This window comes from Leptonychotes weddellii, chromosome 2, assembly GCF_054177405.1.
Source record: "Leptonychotes weddellii isolate Sample4059 chromosome 2, ASM5417740v2, whole genome shotgun sequence".
NCBI classification, from domain to species: domain Eukaryota; kingdom Metazoa; phylum Chordata; class Mammalia; order Carnivora; family Phocidae; genus Leptonychotes; species Leptonychotes weddellii.
Genome location: NC_138370.1, coordinates 30147237 through 30171495, shown reverse-complemented (window position 1 = coordinate 30171495; position 24259 = coordinate 30147237). Strand labels below are relative to the sequence as shown.

General features: G+C 36.4%; 1 protein-coding gene across 1 annotated transcript in view; it reads right to left on the bottom strand.

Moving 5' to 3' along the window:
• The window catches only part of LOC102740164 (A disintegrin and metallopeptidase domain 3-like), a 425273-nt gene that overhangs the window by 361072 nt on the left and 39942 nt on the right, over positions 1 to 24259 (bottom strand). The window contains exons 9-10 of the mRNA XM_081812895.1: positions 23103 to 23184; positions 21012 to 21148 (exon numbers count right to left, since the gene is read on the bottom strand). Of these exons, the coding sequence (XP_081669021.1) occupies positions 21012 to 21148; positions 23103 to 23184 (219 nt within the window). The remainder of the gene's footprint in view (positions 1 to 21011; positions 21149 to 23102; positions 23185 to 24259) is intronic.

Sequence of the window (24259 nt, the reverse complement as noted above, 5' to 3'; positions counted from 1 at the left end):
GTGATGGGTATTAAGGAAGGCACATACTGCATGGAGCACTGGGTGTTATACGAAAACAATGAATCATGGAACACTACATCAAAAACTAATGATGTACTGTATGGTGACCAACATAACATAATAAAATTAAATTAAATTAAAAAATAAAAAGAATCATAAGACCAAGACCAGATGGCTTCAGTGGTGAATTCTTCCAAACATTCACAAAAGGTTTAATACTTACTTTCCTAAACTCTTCCTGAAAACTGTAGAGGAGGGATCATTTTCAAATTTACTTGATGAGGCCTGAATACAAATTATTCAGGCACTTAAGTATCTATCCTTTACACACTTTATTCATCTTTCATGCATATATTTCATGTGTATTTTATATCACAATGAAATGATAAGTATGACATAAATATTTATTGTTAAAGTGGGCAGAGAACTTCCTTTCAAGGGAACTAAAATATACTAAAGTATGTTTTAAGAAAGAGAATATAATTTAAATGAAATTCTTTCAGAAGGGAACTGTGACATGCAAAGAAAAATACTAATAACCAAAAGGAACAATAGGTAAAATAAAGAAAGTATTTTGAGAATAAAATCTTCAGGGTATTTTCTAATGAAAAGCACAGAGGTGACAGAAATATACTATTTACAAGAATTTTATGTAAGTTAAATCCCATTATTTTGGAGGTGGCCTAGATATGGTTAAATATGTATGCTAAGAATGCAAGAATAATCACTAGAGGAAAAGAAAAAGTACAGATCCACTAAATTGTTGCAATAAATGGTGGAAGAAAGAAAAAGCATGAAGTTTCAAAAGAAATGAACAAAAATTCAATTAAAAAATAAACATGGCAAAATGAACATAGAAAATATGAAAATTTTGAGACAACTAAACATAAAAAGTATGCAATCTAGAGGAGTGTAAGGAGTCAAAACAGCTAAATGTAATGAGATATCCTAGAGAAGATCCTGGTATCAGAAAGAAGCTATTTGGTAAAAAGAAAAGAAATCCAAATAAATTGTGGACTTTGGTTAATTAAAAATATGCAAAAATATTAATCACAATAATGTTTAAGAGGATAATGTGATAAATCAAAGACAGATTGGATAGTAAATCAAAACCCAATGTAGATCTTGAGCTTACTAGTACAGAAAAACTAAATGAGAAGGGAAATATCAGGGAAATACTGACTAACAAAAGCTAATTTGTGCATAGATATATAGTTATGTCAGACCAAATAGACTTTAAAACAACATTAGAGATAAAGAGATTCAGCATTTGAATATAAAAGTTAAATTTCTAGGAAGATATAACAATCATAATATGTCTCCACTGTAGAAAACATCTTCAAAAAACAAAGTATAAATTGAAGAATATATACTGAGAATTAGGCAAATCCAACAGCATAATTGTAGGTATCAATATTATCTCTCAGGTACCAAGAGTTCAGGTGAATAAAATCCATAAAAATACAGAAGATTTGAGGCATTCACTTAAAAATTATCATGCAATCAAGTTCTATATATAGGAATTTTGTTTCTAATAATTCAAGAGTTTATATCTTCTCAAATGAACATGGAACATTCCAAAAACTCACCATGCATAAGTGTGTGAAAACAGGCACAACAAAATGCAGTGATTAGCCATCTTACCAAGCACAACTAATAAAAGGGTAAGAGCAAAAAGCTAAATATAACAATAAAAAACCAAGGATTATTATTAATCTAATTCTGTGAAGTCAATTTAAAATAAATGACATTCCCTCAGATGCAAGGATGGAAATTAGGAGATGAGGAGGTACAACATACATGTAGTAACAGTGAACCCATGCAGGCACTTTGAGGAATTCACATACTTGAGGTGATAATTACAGGATTGATGTTACCAATGTTTATGATACAGGAAGGTAGGTGTTACTATTAACCGTTACACCATAAAGAAAATCTACCTCTTTAATCCATGCTACACTTATGCTTTACTTAAACTTTTCAAATGCTTCAAATTCAGGATGAGTCAGTTATCACATGCCCATATCTCTGTATCTTGGATGTTTAATAAAATGGTAGCCACAAACTCTTTCAAAAAGGGTCCTCCTACATCACATCTACATTTATAAAACTACATGAGAAACACAAAAACAAATCTTTAGATTAATTAGAAATGTTTGTCACTAACCTCTGCAAGGCCGCAATCACATTGTTCGGGAGGTTCCAAAATTCCATTGCCACAAGCTGCTGCTGTTCTTCCTTGGTAAACCACTTCTGAAACTGTTTGATTCCGAAGACATTCAAATTCAGGCTGTGAAACCATACGCTTAAATTCATCCATGCTGCAACTGCTAAAAAACTTTACACCATGGGAATGTCTAAAAATAAATTATATTCCTCAGATAAATGGAATAAAATGGAATAAAATCACTATCAAAATAACACTCTATGAATTACTGAAAAGTACCATAAATTCTGTAATACTGCACTTACAGAGGAGCCAAGAAGGAAGGGAGAGGATTTTTATCTTTAATACAAGTTGTAAATAAAAGCAATGTTTATTTCTATTGTAATTCAATATAATAGACATCTAGCAAGTAGAGGAAGTTAAGTGACATGAGTTAAAATATATTAAAACACAAATAATGTTTGCCACACAAAAAATCTCTCTTTAACTATGTTCTACTATTATTTTCATTATGATTGCCAACATCCCAATTATAATCATTATTATAAGCACTAATTATAAGAAAATGAAACATACTAGAAAAATTTATGTGGAAAACTGAAGAAATAATTAGTGTTACAGGAAAAATGAGAATCATTTGTATTTTGATAACAAAATTAATCAATTAAAATATCTCAACACTAATTATATAAAATATATAAGCCCTAGATTTGTTTTATTTTGTTACCTTTTGAAATATTTCTGTACTTCTACATGCACTATTTAATGAATTTTTATTTCATTTTGTAACAATCTACAACTTAGAGAAATGACAAAAAAAAGACCAAAAAATAAATTTTTCCCAAAACAATGAATAAGTTGCCAAACATGATCCTAATAACTCTAAATATTTTAATGTATAATTCCTACATAGACATTAATTCTAAAAAAGACCCTTCAAAATCAGGAAATAATGTCATCCAAATTTCACCATCATCACAATATTGGCATTTTATAGCAAAAAGATCCAGTTGAGAGTCAACCATCGCATTTTTTCTTCAATTTTTTTCTCTCCAAATTTTTATTTAAATTCCAGTTAGTTAACATGCAGTGTAACATTGCTTTCTGGTATAGAACTTAGTTATTCATCACTCTCATGAGACTCCCAGTGGTCATCACAATGCTCTTCTTAATATCCATCACCCATTTAACCCATCCCCCCACACAACCTCCCCTTCAGCAAACCTGTTTTATTTCTATAGTTAAGAGTCTCTTTTATGGTTTGCCTCTCTGTTTTTCCCCTAAGTTCACTGTTTTATTTCTTAAATTCTACATGTGAGGGAAATCATATGGCATTTGTTTTTCTCTGACTGACTTATTTGGTGTAACATAATACTCTCTAGACCCAGCCACACCATTGCAAATGGCAAGATTTCATCCTTTTTATGGCTGAGTAATATCCCATTGTGTATATATACCACAACTTCTTTATCCATTCATCAGTCAATGGCCACTTGGGCTCTCTCCATAATTTGGCTACTGATGATAATGCTGTTACATAAACCTCAGAGTGCATGTATCCCATAAAATCAGTATTTTTGTATCCTTTGGGTAAATACGCAGCTATGCAACTGATGGATCATAGGGTAGTTCTATTTTTAACTTTTTGAGGAAACTCTATACTGTTCTCCAGACTGGCTGCAGCAGTTTGCATTCCCACCAACAGTGTAAGAGGGTTCCCCATTCTCTGCATCCTTGCCAACACCTGTTTCTTGTGTTGTTAATTTTAGCTATTCTGACAGGTGTGAGGTGATATCTCATTGTTGTTTTGAGTTATATTTCCCTGATGATGAGTGATGTTGAGCATCTTTCCATGTGTCCATTAGCCATCTGGATGTCATTTTTGGAAAAATGTCTGATCATGTTTTCTGCCCATTTCTTGACTGGATTATTTGTTTTTTGGGTGTTGAGTTCATTGATAGGTTCTTTATAGATTTTGAATACTAACCCTTCATCAGATATGCCCTTTGCAAATATCTTCTCCCATTCCGAAGGTTGACTTTTAGTTTTGTTGATTGTTTCCTTCACTGTGAAGAAGATTTTATCTTGATGAAATCCCAATAGTTCGTTTTTGCTTTTGTTTCCCTTGCCTCCAGCAATGTGTCTAATAAGAAGTTGCTATGGCTGAGGTCAAAGAGGTTGCTGTCTGCTCCCCTCTAGGATTTTGATGGCTTCACGTCTCACATTTATTCATTCATTTTGAATTTATTTTTGTGTATGGTATAAGAAAGTGGTCCAGTTTCATTCTTCTGCATGTTGCTATCCAGTTTTCCCAGCACCATTTGTTGAAGAAACTTTTTTCCATTGGATATTCTTTCCTGCTTTGTCAAACATTAGTTGACCATATAGTTGTGGGTCCATTTCTGGGTTTTCTATTCTGTTCCATTGATCTCTGCATCTGTTTTTGTTCCAGTACCATACTATCTTGATGACTACAGCTTTACAATATAGTTTGAAGTCCAGAATTGAGATGCCTCCAGGTTTACTTTTCTTTTTCAAGATTGCTTTGGCTATTCAGGGTCTTTTGTGGTTCCATACAGACTTTAGGACTGTTTGTTATATTTTTGTGAAAAAGGCTGTTGGTGTTTTCATAGGGATTGCATTAAATGTAGAGATTGCTTTGGATAGTATAGACATTTTAACAATATTTGTTATTCCAATCCATGAGCATGGACTGATCTTCCACTTCTTTGTGTCATCTTCAATTTCTTTCATCAGTGTTTTAGAGTTTTCAGAGTACAGATAATTCCCCTCTTTGGTTAGGTTCATTCCTAGGTATCTTATGGTTTCTGGTGCAATGGCAAATGGAATCGATTCCTTGATTTCTCTTTCTGCTGCTTCATTATTGGTGTATAGAAATGCAACAGATTTCCATATATTGATTTTGTATCCTGACACTTTATTGAATATGTGTACCAGTTCTGGCAATTTTTTGGTGGAGTCTTGGGTTTTCTGTATAGAGCATCATGCTGTTTGCAAATAGTGAAAGTTAGACTTTTTCCTTGATTATTTGGATGCCTTTTATTTCTTTTTGTTGTCTGACTGCTGAGGCTAGGACTTCCAGTACTGTGTTAAATAACAGTGTTGAGTGGACATCCCCGTTTTTTCTTACCATAAAAGAAAAGCTCTCAGTTTTTCCCCATTGAGGATGGTATTAGTGGTGGCTTTTTCATATATGGCCATTATGATGTTGAGGTATGTTCCTTCTATCAAGAATTGATGTTGTACTTTGTCGAATGCTTTTTCTGCATCTATTGAGAGGATCATATTGTTCTCCTTTCTTTTATTAGTGTGATGCATCACATTGATTGATTTTATATCGAACCACCCCTGCAGCACAGGAGTAAGTCCCACTTGGTGGTGGTGAATAATCCTTTTACTGTACTGTTGAATCTGATTAGCCAGTAACATGATGAGAATTTTGGCATCCATGTTCATCAGGGATATTGGCCTGTAGTTCTCTTTTTTAGTGAGTCTTTGTCTGGTTTTGGAATCAGGGTAATGCTGGCCTCATATAATGATTGTGAATGTTTTTCTTTCATTTTTATTTTTTGGAATAGCTTGAGAAGAATAGGTTTTAACTCTTCCTTAAATGTTTGGTAGAGTTCGTCTTTGAAGCTATCTGGCCCTGGACTTTTGTTTGTTGGGAGATTTTTGATTACTGGTTCAATTTCTTTGCTTGCTTTTAGTTGTTTTAGTTTTCTATTTCTTCATGTTTCAGTTTTGGTAGTTTGTATGTTTCTAGGAATTTATCCATTTCTTCCAGGTTGTCCAATGTGTTGGCATATACTTTTTCATAATATTCTCTTATAATTGTTTGTATATTTGTGGTATTGGTTGTTATTTCTTCTCTTTCATTTGTGATCTTTTTTTAATTTGGGTCCTTTCTCTTTTTTTCTTGATAAGTCTTGCTAGGGGTTTATTAATTTTATTAATTTTTTCAAGGAACTAGCTCCTGGTTTCATTTATCTATTTTTTTTTTTTTAGTTTCTGTATCATTTTTTTCTGCTCTAATTTTTAATGTTTTTCCTTCTTCCATTGGCTTTAAGCTTCATTTGTTGTTCTTTTTCTAGTACCTTTATGTGTAAGATTAAGTTGGCTTACTTGAGATTTTTCTTACTTCTTGAGGTAAGCCTATATTGCTATGTATTTCCCTCTTATGACACTTTTGCTGCATCCCAAAGATTCTGGACCATTGTGTTTTCATTTTCATTTGTTTCCATGTATTTTATTATTTCTACTTTAATTTCCTGATTAACCCATTCATTATTTAGTTGCATGTTGTTTAACCTCTATGTATTTGTGGTCTTTTCCAATTTTTTCTTGTGGTATACTTGAAGTTTCATAGAGTTGTGGTCAGAAAATATGCATGGTATGATCGCAGTCTTTCTGTATTTACTGAGGGCTGATTTGTGACCCTGTATATGATCTATCCTGGAGACTGTCCCATCTGTACTCAATCCTGCTGCTTTAGGATGAAATGTATCTGTGAAGTCCATCTGGTCCAGTGTGTCATTCAAAGCTATTGTTTCCTTGTTGAATTTCTGTTTAGATGATCTGCTTATTGGTGTAAGTGGGGTGTTGAAGTCCCCTATTATTATTGTATTATTATTAATGAGTTCCTTTATGTTTGTTATTAATTGTTTTACTTATTTGGGTGCTCCCATGTTGGGGAAATATATATCTACCTTTGTTAGATCTTCTTGTTGGATAGTCTCCTTTCTTAGGATACATTGCCCTTCTTCATCTCTTGTTATAGATTCAGTTTAAAATCTATTTTGTCTGATAAAAGTATTGCTACTCTGGCTTTCTTTTGACGTCCATTGGCATGATAAATGGTTTGCCATCCCCTCACAATCTGCAGGTGTCTTTAGGTTAAAAATGAGTCTCTTGTAGGTAGCATGTAGATGGGTCTTGTTTTTTATCCATTCTAACACCCTATCTTGTGATTGCAGTGTTTAATCCATTTACATTTAAAGTATTATTGATAGATATGTCTTTAGTGCCATTTTATTATTGTTTTGTCATTGCTTCTGGAGATTTTCTCTTTTCCTTTCTAGTCTTTGTCTCTTTTGGTCTCTCCTTCCCACTCAAAGAGTCCCCTTTAATATTTCTTGCAGGGCTAGTTTAGTGATCAAGAACTCCTTTAGTTTTTGTTTCCCTGGAAAACTCTATCTCTTCTTCTATTCTGAATGATAGCATTGCTGAATAAAGTATTTGTGGCTGCAGATTTTTCCCATTCAGCATGTTGAATATATCACGCCACTTCCTTCTAGCTTGTCACATTCCTGTGGAGAGATCTGCAGCTAGCCCTATGGGTCTTCCCTTTTTTTTTTTTTTTAGATTTTATTTTTTTATTTTTTGAGAGAGAGAGACAGAGATAATGAGAGAGAGAGCACAAGTGGGTAGGAGAGGGAGAAGCAGGCTCCCCACAGAGCAGGGAGCCCGATGCGGGACTCAATCCCAGGACCCTGGGATCATGACCTGAGCCGAAGGCAGACACTTAACCGACTGAGCCACCCAGGCACCCCTGGGTCTTCCCTTCTAAGTTAAGGACTTCTTTTGTTCTTGCTGCTTTAGGATTTTTTATCACTATATTTTGTAAATTTAACTACAGTATGTCTTAGCATTGGCTTGCTTTTGTTGATTTTAATGGGAGTTCTCTGTGCCTCCTGGATTTGGGATTCCAGATTAGGGAAGTTTCCTTCCCCAGATTAAGGAAGTTTTCAGCTATTATTTCCTCAAATAAACTTTCTGCCCCCTTTTCTGTCTACTCTTTTTCTGGGACTCCTACAATATGAATGTTATTACATTTGGTGGAGTCACTGATTTCCCTAAGTCTGTCTCATGATCCATAATTATTATTTCTCTCTTTTGTTCAACTTCATTTTTTTCCATTATTCTCTCTTCCATATCACTTATTCATTCCTCTGCTTCTTCCATCTTTGTGGTCATTACATCCAGTTTGTTTTGAATCTTAGTTATTGCATTTTTCATTTCTGATCGTTTTTTAATGCTTTTATCTCTGTGGTGAGGGCCTCCCTGAAGTCTTCCATTCTTTTCTCAAGCCCAGCAAGTATCCTTATGATTGTTCTCTAAATTCTCCATCAGGCATATTACTTATATCTGTTTCACTTAGATATCTGGCTGTGACCTTTTCTTACTCTTTCTTTTGAGATGAATTCCTTTGTCTTGGCATTTTGTCTAAGTCTCTTTTCTTCTTCTGTGCATTACAGAAGCCTGTTATGTTTCCTGCTCCTGAGAGTAATGACCTTATGAAGAGGAGGTCATATAGTGTCCAGGGCCTGGCACTTTAAAGAGTGTCTCTGGTGTGTGCTGCATGTACTCTGCTACTGTGTTTTGGCTGCTCTATCCTTCCAGGAAGTCATCTGCAGAGGCTGTCCTTGGTGGGAGTGGGCAGTGTTTAGACCTTGTCCAGAGTGTGGCAAGTTTTAACTAGATGTGCTCTGGTCTGCTTGTTAAATAATACCTGATGCTACTTCCACTAGGACAAAAGCCTTACAGAACTCTGTTCAGGAGACAGTGCATGCAGGGGTTTCTGCTGGTTTTGTGGGGAAGGGGCCCGCTGGGCTGGGACTTAGGCACACTTGCCTGAGAAAAGCAGTACCAGCAGAGTGCAGGTGGGTGGGACTTAGTGTAAGCAGGTTAGGCAGCCAGTATCCATGCTGTGCTGTTTACTGAAGCTATTTTATGCTATGGGGCAGGGGAAGGAAGCCAGCTCCTTTATCCCCAGAGAGGCGTCTCCATGCTTGCTCTCAGGGAAGCACTCCTAGAAGAGCAAATAATCTCCCTTCTCAAGTGCCAGGTGTTTTTCATATTGCTGTTTTCACACTGTCTCTGGGTTGCTTGCCTGCCTGGAACAGCACAGTGCACTATGGGCTTTATCCCAATGAAGCCTACTGACCTTTAAAACTCCAAACTTTAGGGATGTGCTATGGTGGGGGCCTATGCTGGTCTTTTGGGCAAGGGTCTGACCCTGCTGGGATGGATGCAGGTTTGACTGAGAAGGCAGGCACACTAAAGGGCAGGGAAATGGGCTTTGGAGCAAGCAGGCTAAACAGCCAGTGTCCATCCAGGTTAGCCTCCCCCAGCAGGTGTCTCTGTGCCTATGCAGGGGAGGGGGGGATGAGGGCATGGGGGTGGGTTTGGGGTTGCGGTAGGAAATGGTGCATGCCAGCTCTTTTGCCCCCAGAGGGTCATCTTTGTGACCACCACCTCTCACAGGTGAGCTCCAGAAAAGGGAACATCTCTCCCCTGTGCACCTTTAGGTGATCCTCCCAATCACTTGCTGTCTGCCCCCAGGGTGCTTGCCTGTCTTTTCCCCAGGAGTAGGGCAGTGCCCTCAGGGCTCTATTCCAGCTATGCTGGCCATCCTCTAAAATCCCAGTCTTTGAGCCCTGCTGGTTGCAAAACCTCACAAAAATCAGCCCCTCTGGTTTTCTCAGCCAATGGATTTGGGGAAGTGTTCTCGCTGTTTGCTTCCCTGTGTGTTCCCTACCCCTCCTTTATCTGCTACCATGGCTCCCTTTCCTCTGCAGCACCTGGAATCCATTTCTCCCCCAATCCGTGTCTCTACACCTCCTACCATCTCCATGTGGCCTCTTCTCTCCCTATAGTTGTGAAGTTTGTTCTGTCAGTTGTCAAGTTGATTTCTTGGGTGTTCAGAATGGTTTGATAGTTACCTAGTTGTGTTCCAGGTACTAGACAAACCTAGGGTCTTCCTAGTATGCTGCCATTTTAGCTCCTCCTCAAACATTGTATTTAATTCTCATGTCTCCTAAGTTTAGTTACCTACATTTTTGTTGTTGTTGTTGGACTACATGATCATGGAAAGTTTTGTGATTACAGACTGACTATTTGGTAGAATGTCCCTCAGTTTAGGATTATAAAATATTCCTCATAATTAAACTGAGGTTATGCATCTTGACAACACTATCACAGGAGTGTTGCTCAGTCTGTGTCATTGCATCCTAACAAATGGCACAGGATTTCAATTTGTTATATTACTGATGATAGTCATTTTGATTAGTTGATTAAGGTGTATCTGCTAGTTTTCACTCTAAAATTACTTTTTTCTTCTTATTAGTTAATAATTATCAGGAGAGAAATACTAAAATGGGTTATAATCCATTACTATCACTATTATTTATAACATTCAGATTCCCACAGATTTAATTATTGGGAGCTGGCTTTGTGTCCCTTTGGTAAATCTCCATAATTATTTAAACACCTCTTAATTTTTTCATACAACATGTTCCAAGCTCATTTTTATTTTCTTTGCTTTATAACTGGAATCAATCATTCCTCCAAAGTGCCCCAGTTCTTTTTAGTGAGGAATAGTATTTTTAAAACATGATCCGGGTGATACATGTGCTATTAGTATTACTAGATTTTTTTTTAAGAGCAGAGATCAAGGCAATGCTAACATCTTAAGAAATATTCACAGCCCCTTTGCTCTTACCTACAATTTGCTATATCCCCACCAGTTCTGGCTCCTGCAATGACATGAGCTTACAGTCTCAGTAGGGACAACTTCTTAGTGTATGGCTTAGCCAATGATTTATAAGGTCAGTAAGACTTTTAGAGTTCTTATTGTCCTCCTATTTTATTTCCTGCTACACAGCTACTTCTGGTTACTTAGTTCTTTGTCAGTGGATTGGTCCCAGCTGCTGATATTTTTGGTGCATTTCAGTTTGGGAAACTTGTGGAATATGTTTTTGCTTCTTAGTTTGTTTTTCTAGTTTCACTCTGTATTTTGTGAGAGAATTGGGGGAGGCTAAAATACCATGCTGATACTTTTACCATTTGATTTCCATCCTCTCCCTTATTCCTAAAACATATTCCTCCCTAGGTAAGACTCCATTATCTTGGTCCTTCTTTCTAATATTTTCTTCCTTCCTGTTTCTTCTCATGGCATATCACTGGTTTCTCCTCAATTACTAAGCCTGTAAATATGAGAAGTACCCTTATCACTCTTTCAAACGACCTGTTCATGGTTTTAACTTCCACCAATACAGTGATGGCTCACACATTTTAAATTCCTTGTCCTCAGATCAGGACCTATATAACTGTGCATTTAATTCTAATGGATGACTTGGAATCCCCAAATTAACATAAACTACCTCAAGACTTCGCCTCATTTTTCTGCTTTCCTAAAATACTTGCCTTTTTCAGTATCGGTTAATAATTATGATATCAAAAAGTCTACAAATAATTCTTCACATCTCCTTTTTTCTCTCAATCTTAATAAACTACTATAGATTATTATGAGAATCATCTCCAAAATATTACTATATTGTTCCCTCTTATATATTTTAATTCATTTTAAGATAATTTTTACTATCCATACTGCATAAATCAACTTAAAATGTATTTGGTTAACATTTATCACAAAATCCCAACTCTTGCATCCTGATTGTACAGTCAGACTCTTTCATACACATTCCTGAATCACCTTGCCTTCCTCCCCTGACTTATGCTTTAGCCTCATTGTATTTTACTTTCTTTTCTTTATGTCCAAAACATTCTTCCTTATAGTCCCAGCTATTTCTTTTTTTTTTTTTTTTTTTTTATCCATCTCTCAATATCCTTATTCTAGTCTGTTGAGCTTTTCAAGCTTCTTGCGAATCAAGTATCAATTTGCTTGCCTGGAAAGTTTTCAACAAGCTCTTTACATGACCAAATTCATATCCCTCATAAGTATTTCCTCAGAAAACTTCCTTTATCAGAAAGTTTATTCTCCCCATATGTTCCCTATTTATTTATTTGTTGGCATCTATAATAAGCTGTTTATACTTTGTTTATTTCTAGGTCTACTTTTAAATTTTCAGACCCTGATATGTTAAGATATTTATGACATATTATCTTGTTAGCCATTTATAGGACTAACACGATCCTGCAAAGCAGTAGATGCTTAATACATACTTTTAGAACGAATGAATTTCATCTCGAGACTCTAGTAAACCCCCAGAAAGTCATCATCAACATTCACGTTCTCTGTAACATCGAATGTAGAAATATTAAGCACATTTTCCTTTTTCTTTTTATTAACACATAATGTATTATTTGTTTCAGGGGTACAGGTCTGTGATTCATCAGTCATCACAAACCACAGTGCTCATCATAGCACATACCCTCCCCAATGTCCATCACCCAACCACCCTATCCCTCCGAACCCCCTCCACCCCAGCAACTCTCAGGTTGCTTCTTGAGATTAAGAGTCTCTTATGGTTTGTCTCCCTCTCTGGTTTCATCTTGTTTCATTTTTCCATCACTTCCCCTATGATCCTCTGTCTTATTGCTCTAATTCCACATATCAGTGAGATCATATGATAATTGTCTTTCTCTATTTGACTTATTTCACTTAGCATAATACCTTCTAGTTACATCTGCATCTTGTAAATGGCAAGATTTCGTTTTTTGATGCTACATAATATTCCATTGCATATGTATACCACATCTTTGTCCTTCATCTGTTGATGCACATTTAGGCTCTTTCCATAGTTTGGCTATTGTGGACATTGCTCCTATAAACATTGGGGTGTACATGCCCCTTGGGATCACTACATTTGTATCTTTTGGGTAAATATCCAGTAGTGCAATTGCTGGGTCTTAGGGTAGCTCTATTTTCAAATTTTTGAGGAAAATCCATAGTTTTCCAGAGTGGCTGCACCAGCTTGCATTCCCACCAACAATGTGGGAGGGTTCCCCTTCTCTGCATACTCGCCAACATCTGTTGTTCCCTGAATTATTAATTTTAGCCATTCTGACTGGTGTGAGGTGGTATCTCATTGAGGTTTTGATTTGGATTTCCTTAATGCTGAGTGATGTTGAGCACTTTTTCATGTGTCTGTTAGCTATTTGGATGTCTTCTTGGCAGAAATGTCTGTCCACGTCTTCTGCCCATTTCTTGATTGGATTCTTTGTTCTTTGGGTGTTGAGTTGGTTAAGTTCTTTATAGATTTTAGAAACTAGCCCTTTATCTGATATATCATTTGCAAAAATCTTCTCCTATTCTGTAGGTTGTCTTTTGGTTTTGTTGATTGTTTCCTTTGCTTTGCAAAAGCTTTTTATCTTGATGAAGTCCCAATAGTTCATTTTTGCCCTTGCTTCCCTTGCTTTTGGTGATGTTTCTAGGAAGAAGTTGCTGTGGCTGAGGTCGAAGAGGTTGCTGCCTGTGTTCTCCTATAGGATTTTGATGGATTCCTGTCTCACATTTAGGTCTTTCAACCATTTTGAGTCTATTTTTGTGTGTGGTGCAAGGAAATGGTCCAGTTCCATTCTTCTGCATGTGGCTGTCCAATTTTCCCAACACTATTTGTTGAAGAGACTGTCTTTTTTCCACTGGACATACTTTCCTGCTTTGTCAAAGATTAGTTGACCATAGAGTTGAGGGTCCATTTGTGGGCTCTCTATTCTGTTCCAGTGATCTATGTGTCTGTTTTTGTGCCAGTACCATACTGTCTTGATGATGACAGCTTTGTCATAGAGCTGGAAGTCCGGAATTGTGATGCCGCCAGCTTTGCTTTTCTTTTTCAACATTCCTCTGGCTATGCGGGGTCTTTTCTGGTTCCAATCAAATTTTAGGATTATTTGTTCCATTTCTTTGAAAAAAGTTGATGGAATCTTGATAGAGATTGCATTAAATGTGTAGATTGTTCTAGTTAGCATAAGTACCTAGAAATTTAACAATAGCAGAGAAATTTAACAATATTTGTTCTTCCATAAGCATGGAACATTTTCCCATTTCTTTGTGTCTTCCTCAATTTCTTTCATGAGTATTCCATAGTTTTGAGTACAACAGACCTTTGCCTCTTTGATTAGATTTATTCCTACTATCTTATGGTTTGGGGTGCAGTTGTAAATGGGATTGACTCCTTAACTTCTCTTTCTTCTGTCTTGTAGGTGTATAGAAATGCAACTGATTTCTGTGCATTGATTTTATATTCTGCCACTTTACTTAATTCATGTATGAGTTCTAGAAGTTTTGGGGTGGAGTCTTTTAGGTTTTCCACATAAAGTATCATATCATCTGCAAAGAGTAAGAGTTTGGCACCTTCTTTGCTGATTTGGGTGCCTTTTATTTCATTTTGTTGTACGATTGCTGAGGCTAAGTCTTCTAGTACTATGTTGAATAGCAGTGGTAATAGTGGACGTCCCTGCTGTATGCCTGACCTTAGGGGAAAAGCTCTCAGTTTTTCTCCATTGAGAATGATATTTGCTGTGGGTTTTTCATAGATGGCTTTTAAGATACTGAGATATATATCCTCTATCCCTACACTGGGAAGAGTTTTAATCAAGAAAGGATGCTGTACTTTGTCAAATGCTTTTTCTGCATCTATTGAGAGGATCATATGGTTCTTGTTCTTTCCTTGATTAATGTGTTGTATCACATTGACTGATTTGCGGATGTTGAACCAACCTAGCAACACAGGAATAAATACCACTTGATCATGGTGAATAACACTTTTAATGTACTGTTCGATCTTATTGGCTAATACTTTGGTGAGAATTTTTGCATCCATGTTCATCAGGGATATTGGTCTATAATTCTCTTTTTTGGTGTGGTCTTTGGTTTTAAGATCAAGATAATGCTGGCCTCATGAAACGAGTTTAGAAGTTTTCCTTCCATTTCTATTTTTTGGAACAGTTTCAGAAGAATAGGTATTAATTATTCTTTAAATGTTTGGTAGAACTCCCCTGGGAAGCCATCTGGCCCTGGGCTCTTGTTTGTTGGAGATTTTTAATTACTGCTTCAATTTCCTTACTGGTTATGGGTCTGTTCAGTTTTTCTATTTCTTCCTGGTTCAGTTTTGGTAGTTGATACATCTCTAGGAATGCATCTATTTCTTCCAGATTATCTAATTTGCTGGCATATAGTTGCTCATAATATGTTCTTATAATTATTTGTATTTCTTTTATTGTGATCTCTCTTCTTTCATTCATGATTTTATTTATTTGGTCCTTTCACTTTTCTTTTTGATAAGTCTGGCCAGGGGTTTATCAATCCTATTCTTTCAAAGAACCAGCTCCTAGTTTTGTTGATCTGTTCTACTGTTCTTTTTGTTTCTATTTCATTGATTTCTGCTCTGATCTTTATTATTTCTCTTCTCCTGCTGGGTTTTGGCTTTATTTGCTGTTCTTTCTCCAGCTCCTTTAGGTGTAGGGTTAGGTTGTGTATTTGAGACCTGTCTTATTTCTTGAGAAAGGCTTGTATTGCTATATACTTTTCTCTTAGGACTGCTTTGCTGCCATGAATTCTTTTAATTCTTCTTTAATTTCCTGTTTGACTCATTGATTCTTTAGTAAGATGCTCTTTAGCCTCCACGTATTTGAGTTCTCTCCAACTTTCCTCTTGTGATTGAGTTCGAGTTTCAAAGCACTGTGCTCCAAAAATATGCAGGGAATGATGCAATCTTTTGGTAACAGGTGAGACCTGATTTGTGACCCAGGATGTGATATATTCTGGAGAATGTTCCATGGGCACTAGAGAAGAATGTGTATTCTGTTGCTTTGGGATGGAATGTTCTGAATATGTCTGTGAAGTCTATCTGGTCCAGTGTGTTATTTAAATCCTTTATTTCCTTCTTGATCTTTTGCTTAGATCATCTGTCCATTTCAGTGAAGGGTGTGTTAAAGTCCCCTCCTATTATTGTATTATTGTTGATGTGTTTCTTTGATTTTGTTATTAATTGGCTTATATAATTGGCTGCTCCCATGTTAGGGGCATAGATATTTGTAATTCTTAGATCTTCTTGTTGGATAGACCCTTTAAGTATGATACAGTGTCCTTCTTCATCTCTTATTATAGTCTTAGGTTTAAAATCTAATTTGTCTGGGTGGGGTGGAGCAAAATGGCAGAGGAGTAGGAGACCTGGATTTCGTCTGGTCCCAGGAGTTCAGCTGTATAGGGATCAAACCATTCTAAACACCTACAAACTCAACAGGAGATCGAAGAAAAAAATAGCAGCAACTCTCTGAACAGAAAAGTAACCACTTTCTGGATGGTAGGACGTTTGGAGAAGTGAATCCGAGACAATATTCAGGAGGATAGACTTTGGGGGAGGGGGCCTCCGTCAGCCGCTTCTGACAAGTGATAGAGCAGCAGAGCACAAAATTGGAAATTTTAGAAGTCTGCTCCACTGAGGGACATCGCTATGGTGGCTAAGTGGGGGGTAGAATGCTCGCTGGGACAGTGTGGTCTGAGGACCCTTGGGGTCACAGAAAGACCAGCGGTGCCTGAGTGTGGCAGAGCTCCCAGGTATGGGAGCAGGGAAGCCAGCTGCAGAGAAGGAGCTGAGGAGTGGGCTCTCAGCTCAGGGTTGCCATAAACCGTGATCCGTGGCACAGTCAGGCCATTGTTCTTCCAGCATGGACCCAAAAAGAAGAAGATCTGAGGAGACTCCCCTTCCTCCCCTGGGAGGAGTGGCGTGGGAGCGCACCGCAGGGATCTGCTGGGTTTAAAGACTCCACACGGGGTCGGGTGCCAGAGACAGAAATGCCGGGTGAGCACGGAGTGCAGCTGGAGACCGGGGAGACAGGAGTGACTGACTGCTTTTCTCTGGCGGCTCACTGAGGAGTGGGGCCCCCAAGTTCTCAGCTCCTCCAGGGTGGAGATTGGGATGCTGCCATTTTCACTCTTGTCCTCCAAAGCTGTACAGAAAGCTTGCAGGGAACAAAAGCTCCAAGAACAAACCCAAGCAGATTACTTAGCCCGGACCTGGCAAGGGTGGGGCAATTCCACCTCCAGCAAAGACTTTTGGAAATCACGTTAACAGGCCCCTCCCCCAGATCAGTGAAAACAGCCAGCCAAGACCAAGTTTATCAATGAGAACAGCAGAACTCCAACGCTAGGGGAATACTGCACATAGGATTCATGGCTTTTTTCCCATGACTCTTTAGTCTTTCAAAGTTAATTTTTTTAACGTTATTTTTTTTTAATTTTTCTTTTTCCTTTTTTCAACCAACAACTTATCAATCCCTTTTATATATTTTTTTTCATACAAGATTTTCTTTATTTAACAATTCCGAGCAGATTGAAGCCTATTGCTAAACTCCCTTGGGATGGGTCAGCTTGGTGATGGGTATTAAAGAGGGCATGCTCTGCACGGAGCACTGGGTGCCATACGCAAACAACAAACCATGGAACACCACATCAAAAACCAATGATGCAATGTATGGTGATCAACACAACACAATAAAAAATATATATTAAAAAAAAGATGATCAGGTGACATAGCAGTTTCTATGACCATCATGTAATAGCATTTATCAATCCCTTTTATAAAAACTCTTTTTTATTTTTAATTTTTAGAGTCATATTCTATCCCTTCAGAGTAGTTAACCTTATTTTTGGTATATATATATAAGTTGTTCTCTCTTTAAAATTTTGGGATACAGTTTCTTCTAACAGACCAAAATATACCCTAAATCTCTAGTGTATGGTTTTCTTCTAGTCTCCTGCCTGATCACATTCTCTCCTTTTTTTTTTTAACCCTCTTCTTTCTTTTTTCAACCAACTTCTTATCTTATCAATTCTTTTTATAAAAACTTTTATAATTTTCATCTTTACACTCATATTCCACCCCTTCATCGTATTAACCCTTATTTTTTACATATATAACTTTTCTTTCTTTAAAATTTTGGGAGGCACTTTCTTCTAACAGAACAAAATATGCCCAAAATCTAGTCTATGGCCCTGACCTATCCACCAGCCTGATCATATTTGATCATATTCTGTTTTGGTTTTTTGTTTGTTTGTTTTTTTCCTTTTCCTTTTTGTTCTTTTTTCTTTCTTTCCCTTTCTTTTCCCCCAGTTTCAGGTTTTTTCTGATTTGTTTACTGTATATTTTCTGGGGACATTGTTACCCTGTTAGCATTTGTTCTCTTATGCATCTATTCTCTGGACAAAATGACAAGATGGAAAAAATCACCCCCCCCCAAAAAAAAACAGAAAACAAAACAAGAGGCCATACCAACTGCCAGGGACTTAATCAATGGGGACATTATTAAGATGTCAGACCTAGATACAGAATGATGATTATAAAGATACTAGCTGGGCTTGAAATAAGCATAGAAGGTAGTAGAGAATCCCCTTCTGGAGAAACAAAAGAACTAAAATCCAACCAAGTTGAAATCAAAAAGGCTATTAATGAGGTGCAATAAAAAATGGAGGCTCTAACTGCTAGGATAAATGAGGCAGAAGAGAGAATCAGTGATATAGAAGACCAAATGATGGAAAATAAAGAAGCTGTGAAAAAGAGAGATAAACAACTACTGGATCATGAGGGCAGAATTCGAGAGATAAGTGATACCATAAGACAAAACAACATTAGAATAATTGGGATCCCAGAAGAAGAAGAAAGAGAGAGAGGGGCAGAAGGTATATCGGAGCAAATTATAGCAGAGAACATTCCTAATTTGGGGATGGAAACAGGCATCATAATCCAGGAGGCACAGAGAACCCCCCTCCAAATCAGTAAAAACAAGTCAACACCCCAACATCTAATAGTAAAACTTACAAGTCTCAAAGACAAAGAAGAAATCCTGAGAGCAACTCAGGACAAAAGATCTGTAACCTACAATGGTAGAAACATTAGATTGGCAACAGACCTACCCAGAGACCTGGCAGGCCAGAAAGGACTGGCATGATATATTCAGAGCACTAAATGAGAAAAATATGCAGCCAAGAATACTATATCCAGCTAGGCTGTCACTGAAAATAGAAGGAGAGATAAAAAGCTTCCAGGGCAAACAAAAACTAAAAGAATTTGTGAATACCAAACCAGCCCTACAGGAAATCTTGAAAGGGGTCCTCTAAGCAAAGAGAGACCCCAAAAGTAACATCTTAATAATGTCCCCATTGATTAGGTCCCTGGCAGTTGGTATGGCCTCTTGTTTTGTTTTGTTTTGTTTTTGTTTTTTTGAGGTGAGTTTTTCTGTTTTGTCATTTTGTTCAGAGAATAGATGAATGAGAGAACAAAATGCTAAAAGGGTAACAATGACCCCAGAAAAATATACATTAGACAAATCAGAAGAGACCCGAAACCAGGGAGAAAAGAAAGGAAAAAAAAAAAAAAAGGAGAGAATGTGATCAGGCAGGAGACTAGAACAAAGCCATACACTAGATTTAGGGTATTTTGGTCTGTTAGAAGAAACTCTATCCCAAAATTTTAAAGAAAGATAAACATATATACAAAAAATAAGGTTAAATACAATGAAAGGATAGAATATAACTGTAAAAATGAAAATTAAAAAAGATTTTTAAAAAGGAATTGATAAGATGTTGGTTGAAAAAGGAAAGAAGAAAAATTTAAAAAAAAGAAATAGAAAAAGAAAAAATAAAGAAAATTTTAAAAATTAACTTTTGAAAGACTAAAGAATCATGGTGAAAAAGCTATGAATTCTATGTGCTGTATTCTCCTAGTGCTGGAGGTTTGCCTTTCTCATTGATCAGTAAACTTGGTCTTGGCTGTATGTTCTTGCTGATCTTCTGGGGGAGGGGCCTGTTGCAGTGATTCTCAAATGTCTTTGCCAGAGGGGAATTTCCACCACCCTTGCCAGGGGCCAGGGTAAATAATCTGCTCAGGTTTGCTCTTGGTAGCTTTCATTCCCTGAAGGCTTTCCATACAGCTTTAAAGGACAAGAATGAAAATGGTGACCTCCCAGTCTCTGGCCCCATAGGAGTCGAGAGCTCAGGACCCCACTCCTCAGTATGCCCTCAGAGAAAAGCAGTCAGTCATTCCTGTCTCCCTGGTCTCTGGTTGCACTCCATGCTCACCTGGCCTGTGACCAAGCGTTTCTATCTCTGGCACACAACCCTGTTTGAAGTCTCCAAACCGAGCAGATTCCTGTGGTGCACACCTATGCCACTCCTCCTAGGGGAGGAAGGAGAGTCTCCCCCGACCTGCTGCTTGTTGGGTCCATGCTGGAAGAGTAGTGGCCCGACTGTGCCATGGATCACAGTTTATGGCAACCCTGAGCTAAAAGTCCACTCCTCGGCTGTCTTTGCAGTCAGTTTCCCTGCTCTGATAGCTGGGAACTCTGCCACACTCATGCACCCTCTGGTCTTTCTATGAGCCCAAGGGTCCTGAGACCACACTGTCCCAGCAAGGGTTCCACCCCCTGCTTAGCCACTGGAGTGACGTCCCACCCCCAGTGATCTATCTTCTCAGATATTGCCTCGGATTCACTTCTCCACACATCCTACCTTACAGAAAGTGGTCCCTTTTCTGTTCATAGAATTGCTGCTATTCTCCTCTTCGATCTCCTGTTGAGTTTGTAGGTGTTCAGAATGGTTTGGTAAATATTTAGCTGAATTTCTGGGACCAGATGAAATTTAGGTCTCCTAGTCCTCCACCATCTTGCTCCAACCCCTAAGTACATTCTGTACAATATCAAATACTCCTCTTTAAATAAGATAAAAACAGAGAGGGAGGCAAACCACAAGAGATTCTTAACTCTAGGAAACAAATTGAGGGTTTTTGGTGGGGAGGTTGGTGGGGGGATGGGGTAACTAGGTGGTGGGTACTAAAGGAGGGCACTTGATATAATGATGATGGGTATTATATGCAACTGATGAATCATTAAATTCTACCCTTGAAACTAATAATACAGTATATGTTAACTGAATTGAAATAAAAAAATTAAATAAGTTTAAACAAGTACATTTTGTCTTTAATAAAAAATATTCTTACTCAAGTTGTATTGCAAGATATTATATAACAGTGACTGCTACAAACATTTCCCAGAAGAAGACATAGATTTGATAAAAATAAAATCTTACATTGCTTCAGAATTCATTATGCATGTAGTTCCTGGACAGTAACAATTGTAGATATCATCGTATGTTAATCCCAGATTAATTCCAAGCAACTGTACCATAACAACTGAAAATGCATCTAAAGTTATCACCTGTGGATACTAAATGCAAAAAACAAAACAAAACAATTTTTGCCTAAATTATTTCTTCACCTCTTTGATCTTTTCTTTTTGACCATATTACCTAAATGCAAATACAGATTTAAGAAACTACTATGCCAAAGCTCATTATTTTCTTAGGGATATGGAAAATAAGAAAAAATGGGTAAATTTTGTTTTTCTTTTTGGGTTATTGTATTTTTAATCCAAATGGCACTGACATATACCTAAATAAGATTAATGCTATCATATGCTTTTATTACATATTAAATACCAATAAGCTTTAAAAGTTTTTTGAGAAGAATATGCACTGTTTCAGTAACTATATTATTTTTTAATGAACACTTAGATAAAAAAATACACGGATTCTTAAGGGTTGAATTTGTAATCGGTTTTGACTTCAGAAATAGTTTTGGAAGAGAGTCAAATTAATTTTTTTAAAGGCAGAATACCATTACACTTTGTAAGTAGAATTTTTGTCTTCAAAAAAAAAAAAAAGCACACATGGCAAGTAAGAATGGCAACAAGACACAAACCCCTGGCAACCTATAATCTTTTTACCATCTCCACAGTTTTTCCTTTTTCAGAAAGTCATATAGTTGGACTCATATGGTATGTAGCCTTTTCAGATTGGCTTTTCTCACTAACCACTATGCACTTAAGTTTTTTCATGGCTTGATGCCTCACTTAAAAAAAAAAATCATTGGATAGTATCCCTTTATATTAATTTACTCCAGTTTGTTTATCCATTCATCTCTTGAAGGACATCTTGGTTGAGCCCAATCTTTGGCAATTATGAATAAAGCTGCTACAAACATTCACACAGGTTTTTGTGCAGATAAAAGTATTCAACTCATTTGGGAAACACTGAAGAGGACAACTGCTGGATTATATGGTAAAAAAAATAAAAAATAAAAAAGACTAAGAACTTGAGTAGATATTATTTCCAGAGATAATATACAAAAAGCAAAAAGTATATGAAAAGATGTTCAGTATCACTAGTAATCATAGAAGTGCAAATCGAAACCACAATGAAATATCACCTCATACCACTTAGGATGGCTGCTATTAAAAAACAACAATAACAGAAAATAATGTATTGATAAAGATGTGATGAATATAAAATGTAAACTGCTGGTGGGATTATAAAATGGTGCAACCACCTGAAAATAAGTATGATGATTCCTCATAATATTAAAAATAGAACTCCTACATGATCCAGCAAATACCTTACTCCTGGTATATATCCAAAATAATTGAAATCAGTATCTTGAAGAGCTATCCGCACTCCCATGTTCATTGCAACATTACTCACAATAGCCAAGGAATGGAAATAACCTAAGTGTCCACTGACTGATAAATGGATTAAAAAATGCCATACACATATGAATGTTCACATGTATATTAAATTCACATATATATATTATTTAGCCATAAAAAGAATGAAATCCTGCCATTTGCAACAATATGGATGAACCTGGATGAAATCATGCTAAGTGAAACAAGCTGGACAGAAAAAGACAAATATTATGTGATCTCTCTTATATGTGGAATTTAAAAATGTCATACTCACAGAAACAGAGAGTAGAATGGTAGATTCCAGAAGCTAGATTTTCTGGAAAATGGGGGAAGTACGTCAAAAAGTACAAATATTTATTTATGCAAGATGAAAAGTTCTGAAGATCTGTTTCACATCAATGTGAACATACTTGGCACTATTGAATTGTACATTTAAAACTAGTAAAAACGGTAAATTTTTTGTTATTTGCATTTTACCACAATAGCAAAAACTTTTAAAATTATAACATTTGAGTTTCAAAATCTAAAAAAAAAAAAGCATACTCTTAGAAAAATTTGTAAAAACATCATGGCAGATATACTATACATATTTTCTTCCTTGAAGTAGATATTTCAAAACATTATATAATTACTGAATAGATGGGAATAAAATGCATACCAGAGCAATTCCTGCAGCAAACTTTGGATTGCATGCCATTCCATGATATGTTGCTCCCACATAATTAAGATGGTCCCTATAACTAAATAATAAAATTTTTCTTCTGAATAAATGCACTTTAAATTACTACTAACTTAGTGACCTTTTAAGAATTGGATTTCTCAATAAAGCTATGTGTTTTTTTAAATACAAATATTACATATCACATCTCATGCTTTCAATCATTTTGTATTTGGGTAATCTCCCACAGTTCCTACAAAGTTAAGTTCTAAAGTCTACTTTAACATTATATGATACACAGTCCAAAACCAAGTGGTGCCTAATCCTTCCAAAACATTAATCACCACTGTTGCCACCACTGGATAGATATAATTTGAAGATGTACAAGTCAGGACAGCTCACTGCCATGATTTGCATATAGTGAACCCCTAAAGCATGTAAAAAAATGTTGGATTAGAGGACAGGGAGATAAAGAGAATACTCAGTAGACTCATCAAGAAAAAAAAGAGAAGGTAGCAAGTGTCCTCATACATTTCAGTCCTTAGTTATTGTAGCTCCTGAGTCCACAAACCTGACCCTAAATTCCACAGGAAACACCAATAGATTAATAAATATATTGCATATTATTCAGATCTTCAGAATTTTTATTATTTCCATCTCAATAATCAAACTATTAACAGAACCTATATAAAGACTCTTGAAAAAAATAGTGCAAGTAGTTAAATAGCTGCACCTTAGGTCAGTATAGCTATACCGGATGGTAACCACATTACTAATTTGATATATAGTATTTTAACCAGCATTATATGCAATTATTGCATTCTGTTAACTAATTTACATTGTGTTTAAAGTTCAAATGATAGTTTTAATTATTTACCTCTGAGAAAATCTTTAAAATCATTGAGGACCCCTGTTTATCTCAAGGCTTTCCAAATTTTCAAGTTTCTTACATTTCCATAGATAAAAAGCCTAGTGGAGAATAATGACCCACTATGACTTAGTGTCTTACATTGTTTTCAGAATTTTATATTTTGCAATTTGTCAACACAGTATGCATATAACGTTTTTTGAAGTGTCTTGTCATTACATATAACACATTTTGTATATAATCTTGATAGCTAACATATGAAATAATTTGACAACCCTATGTCAATACA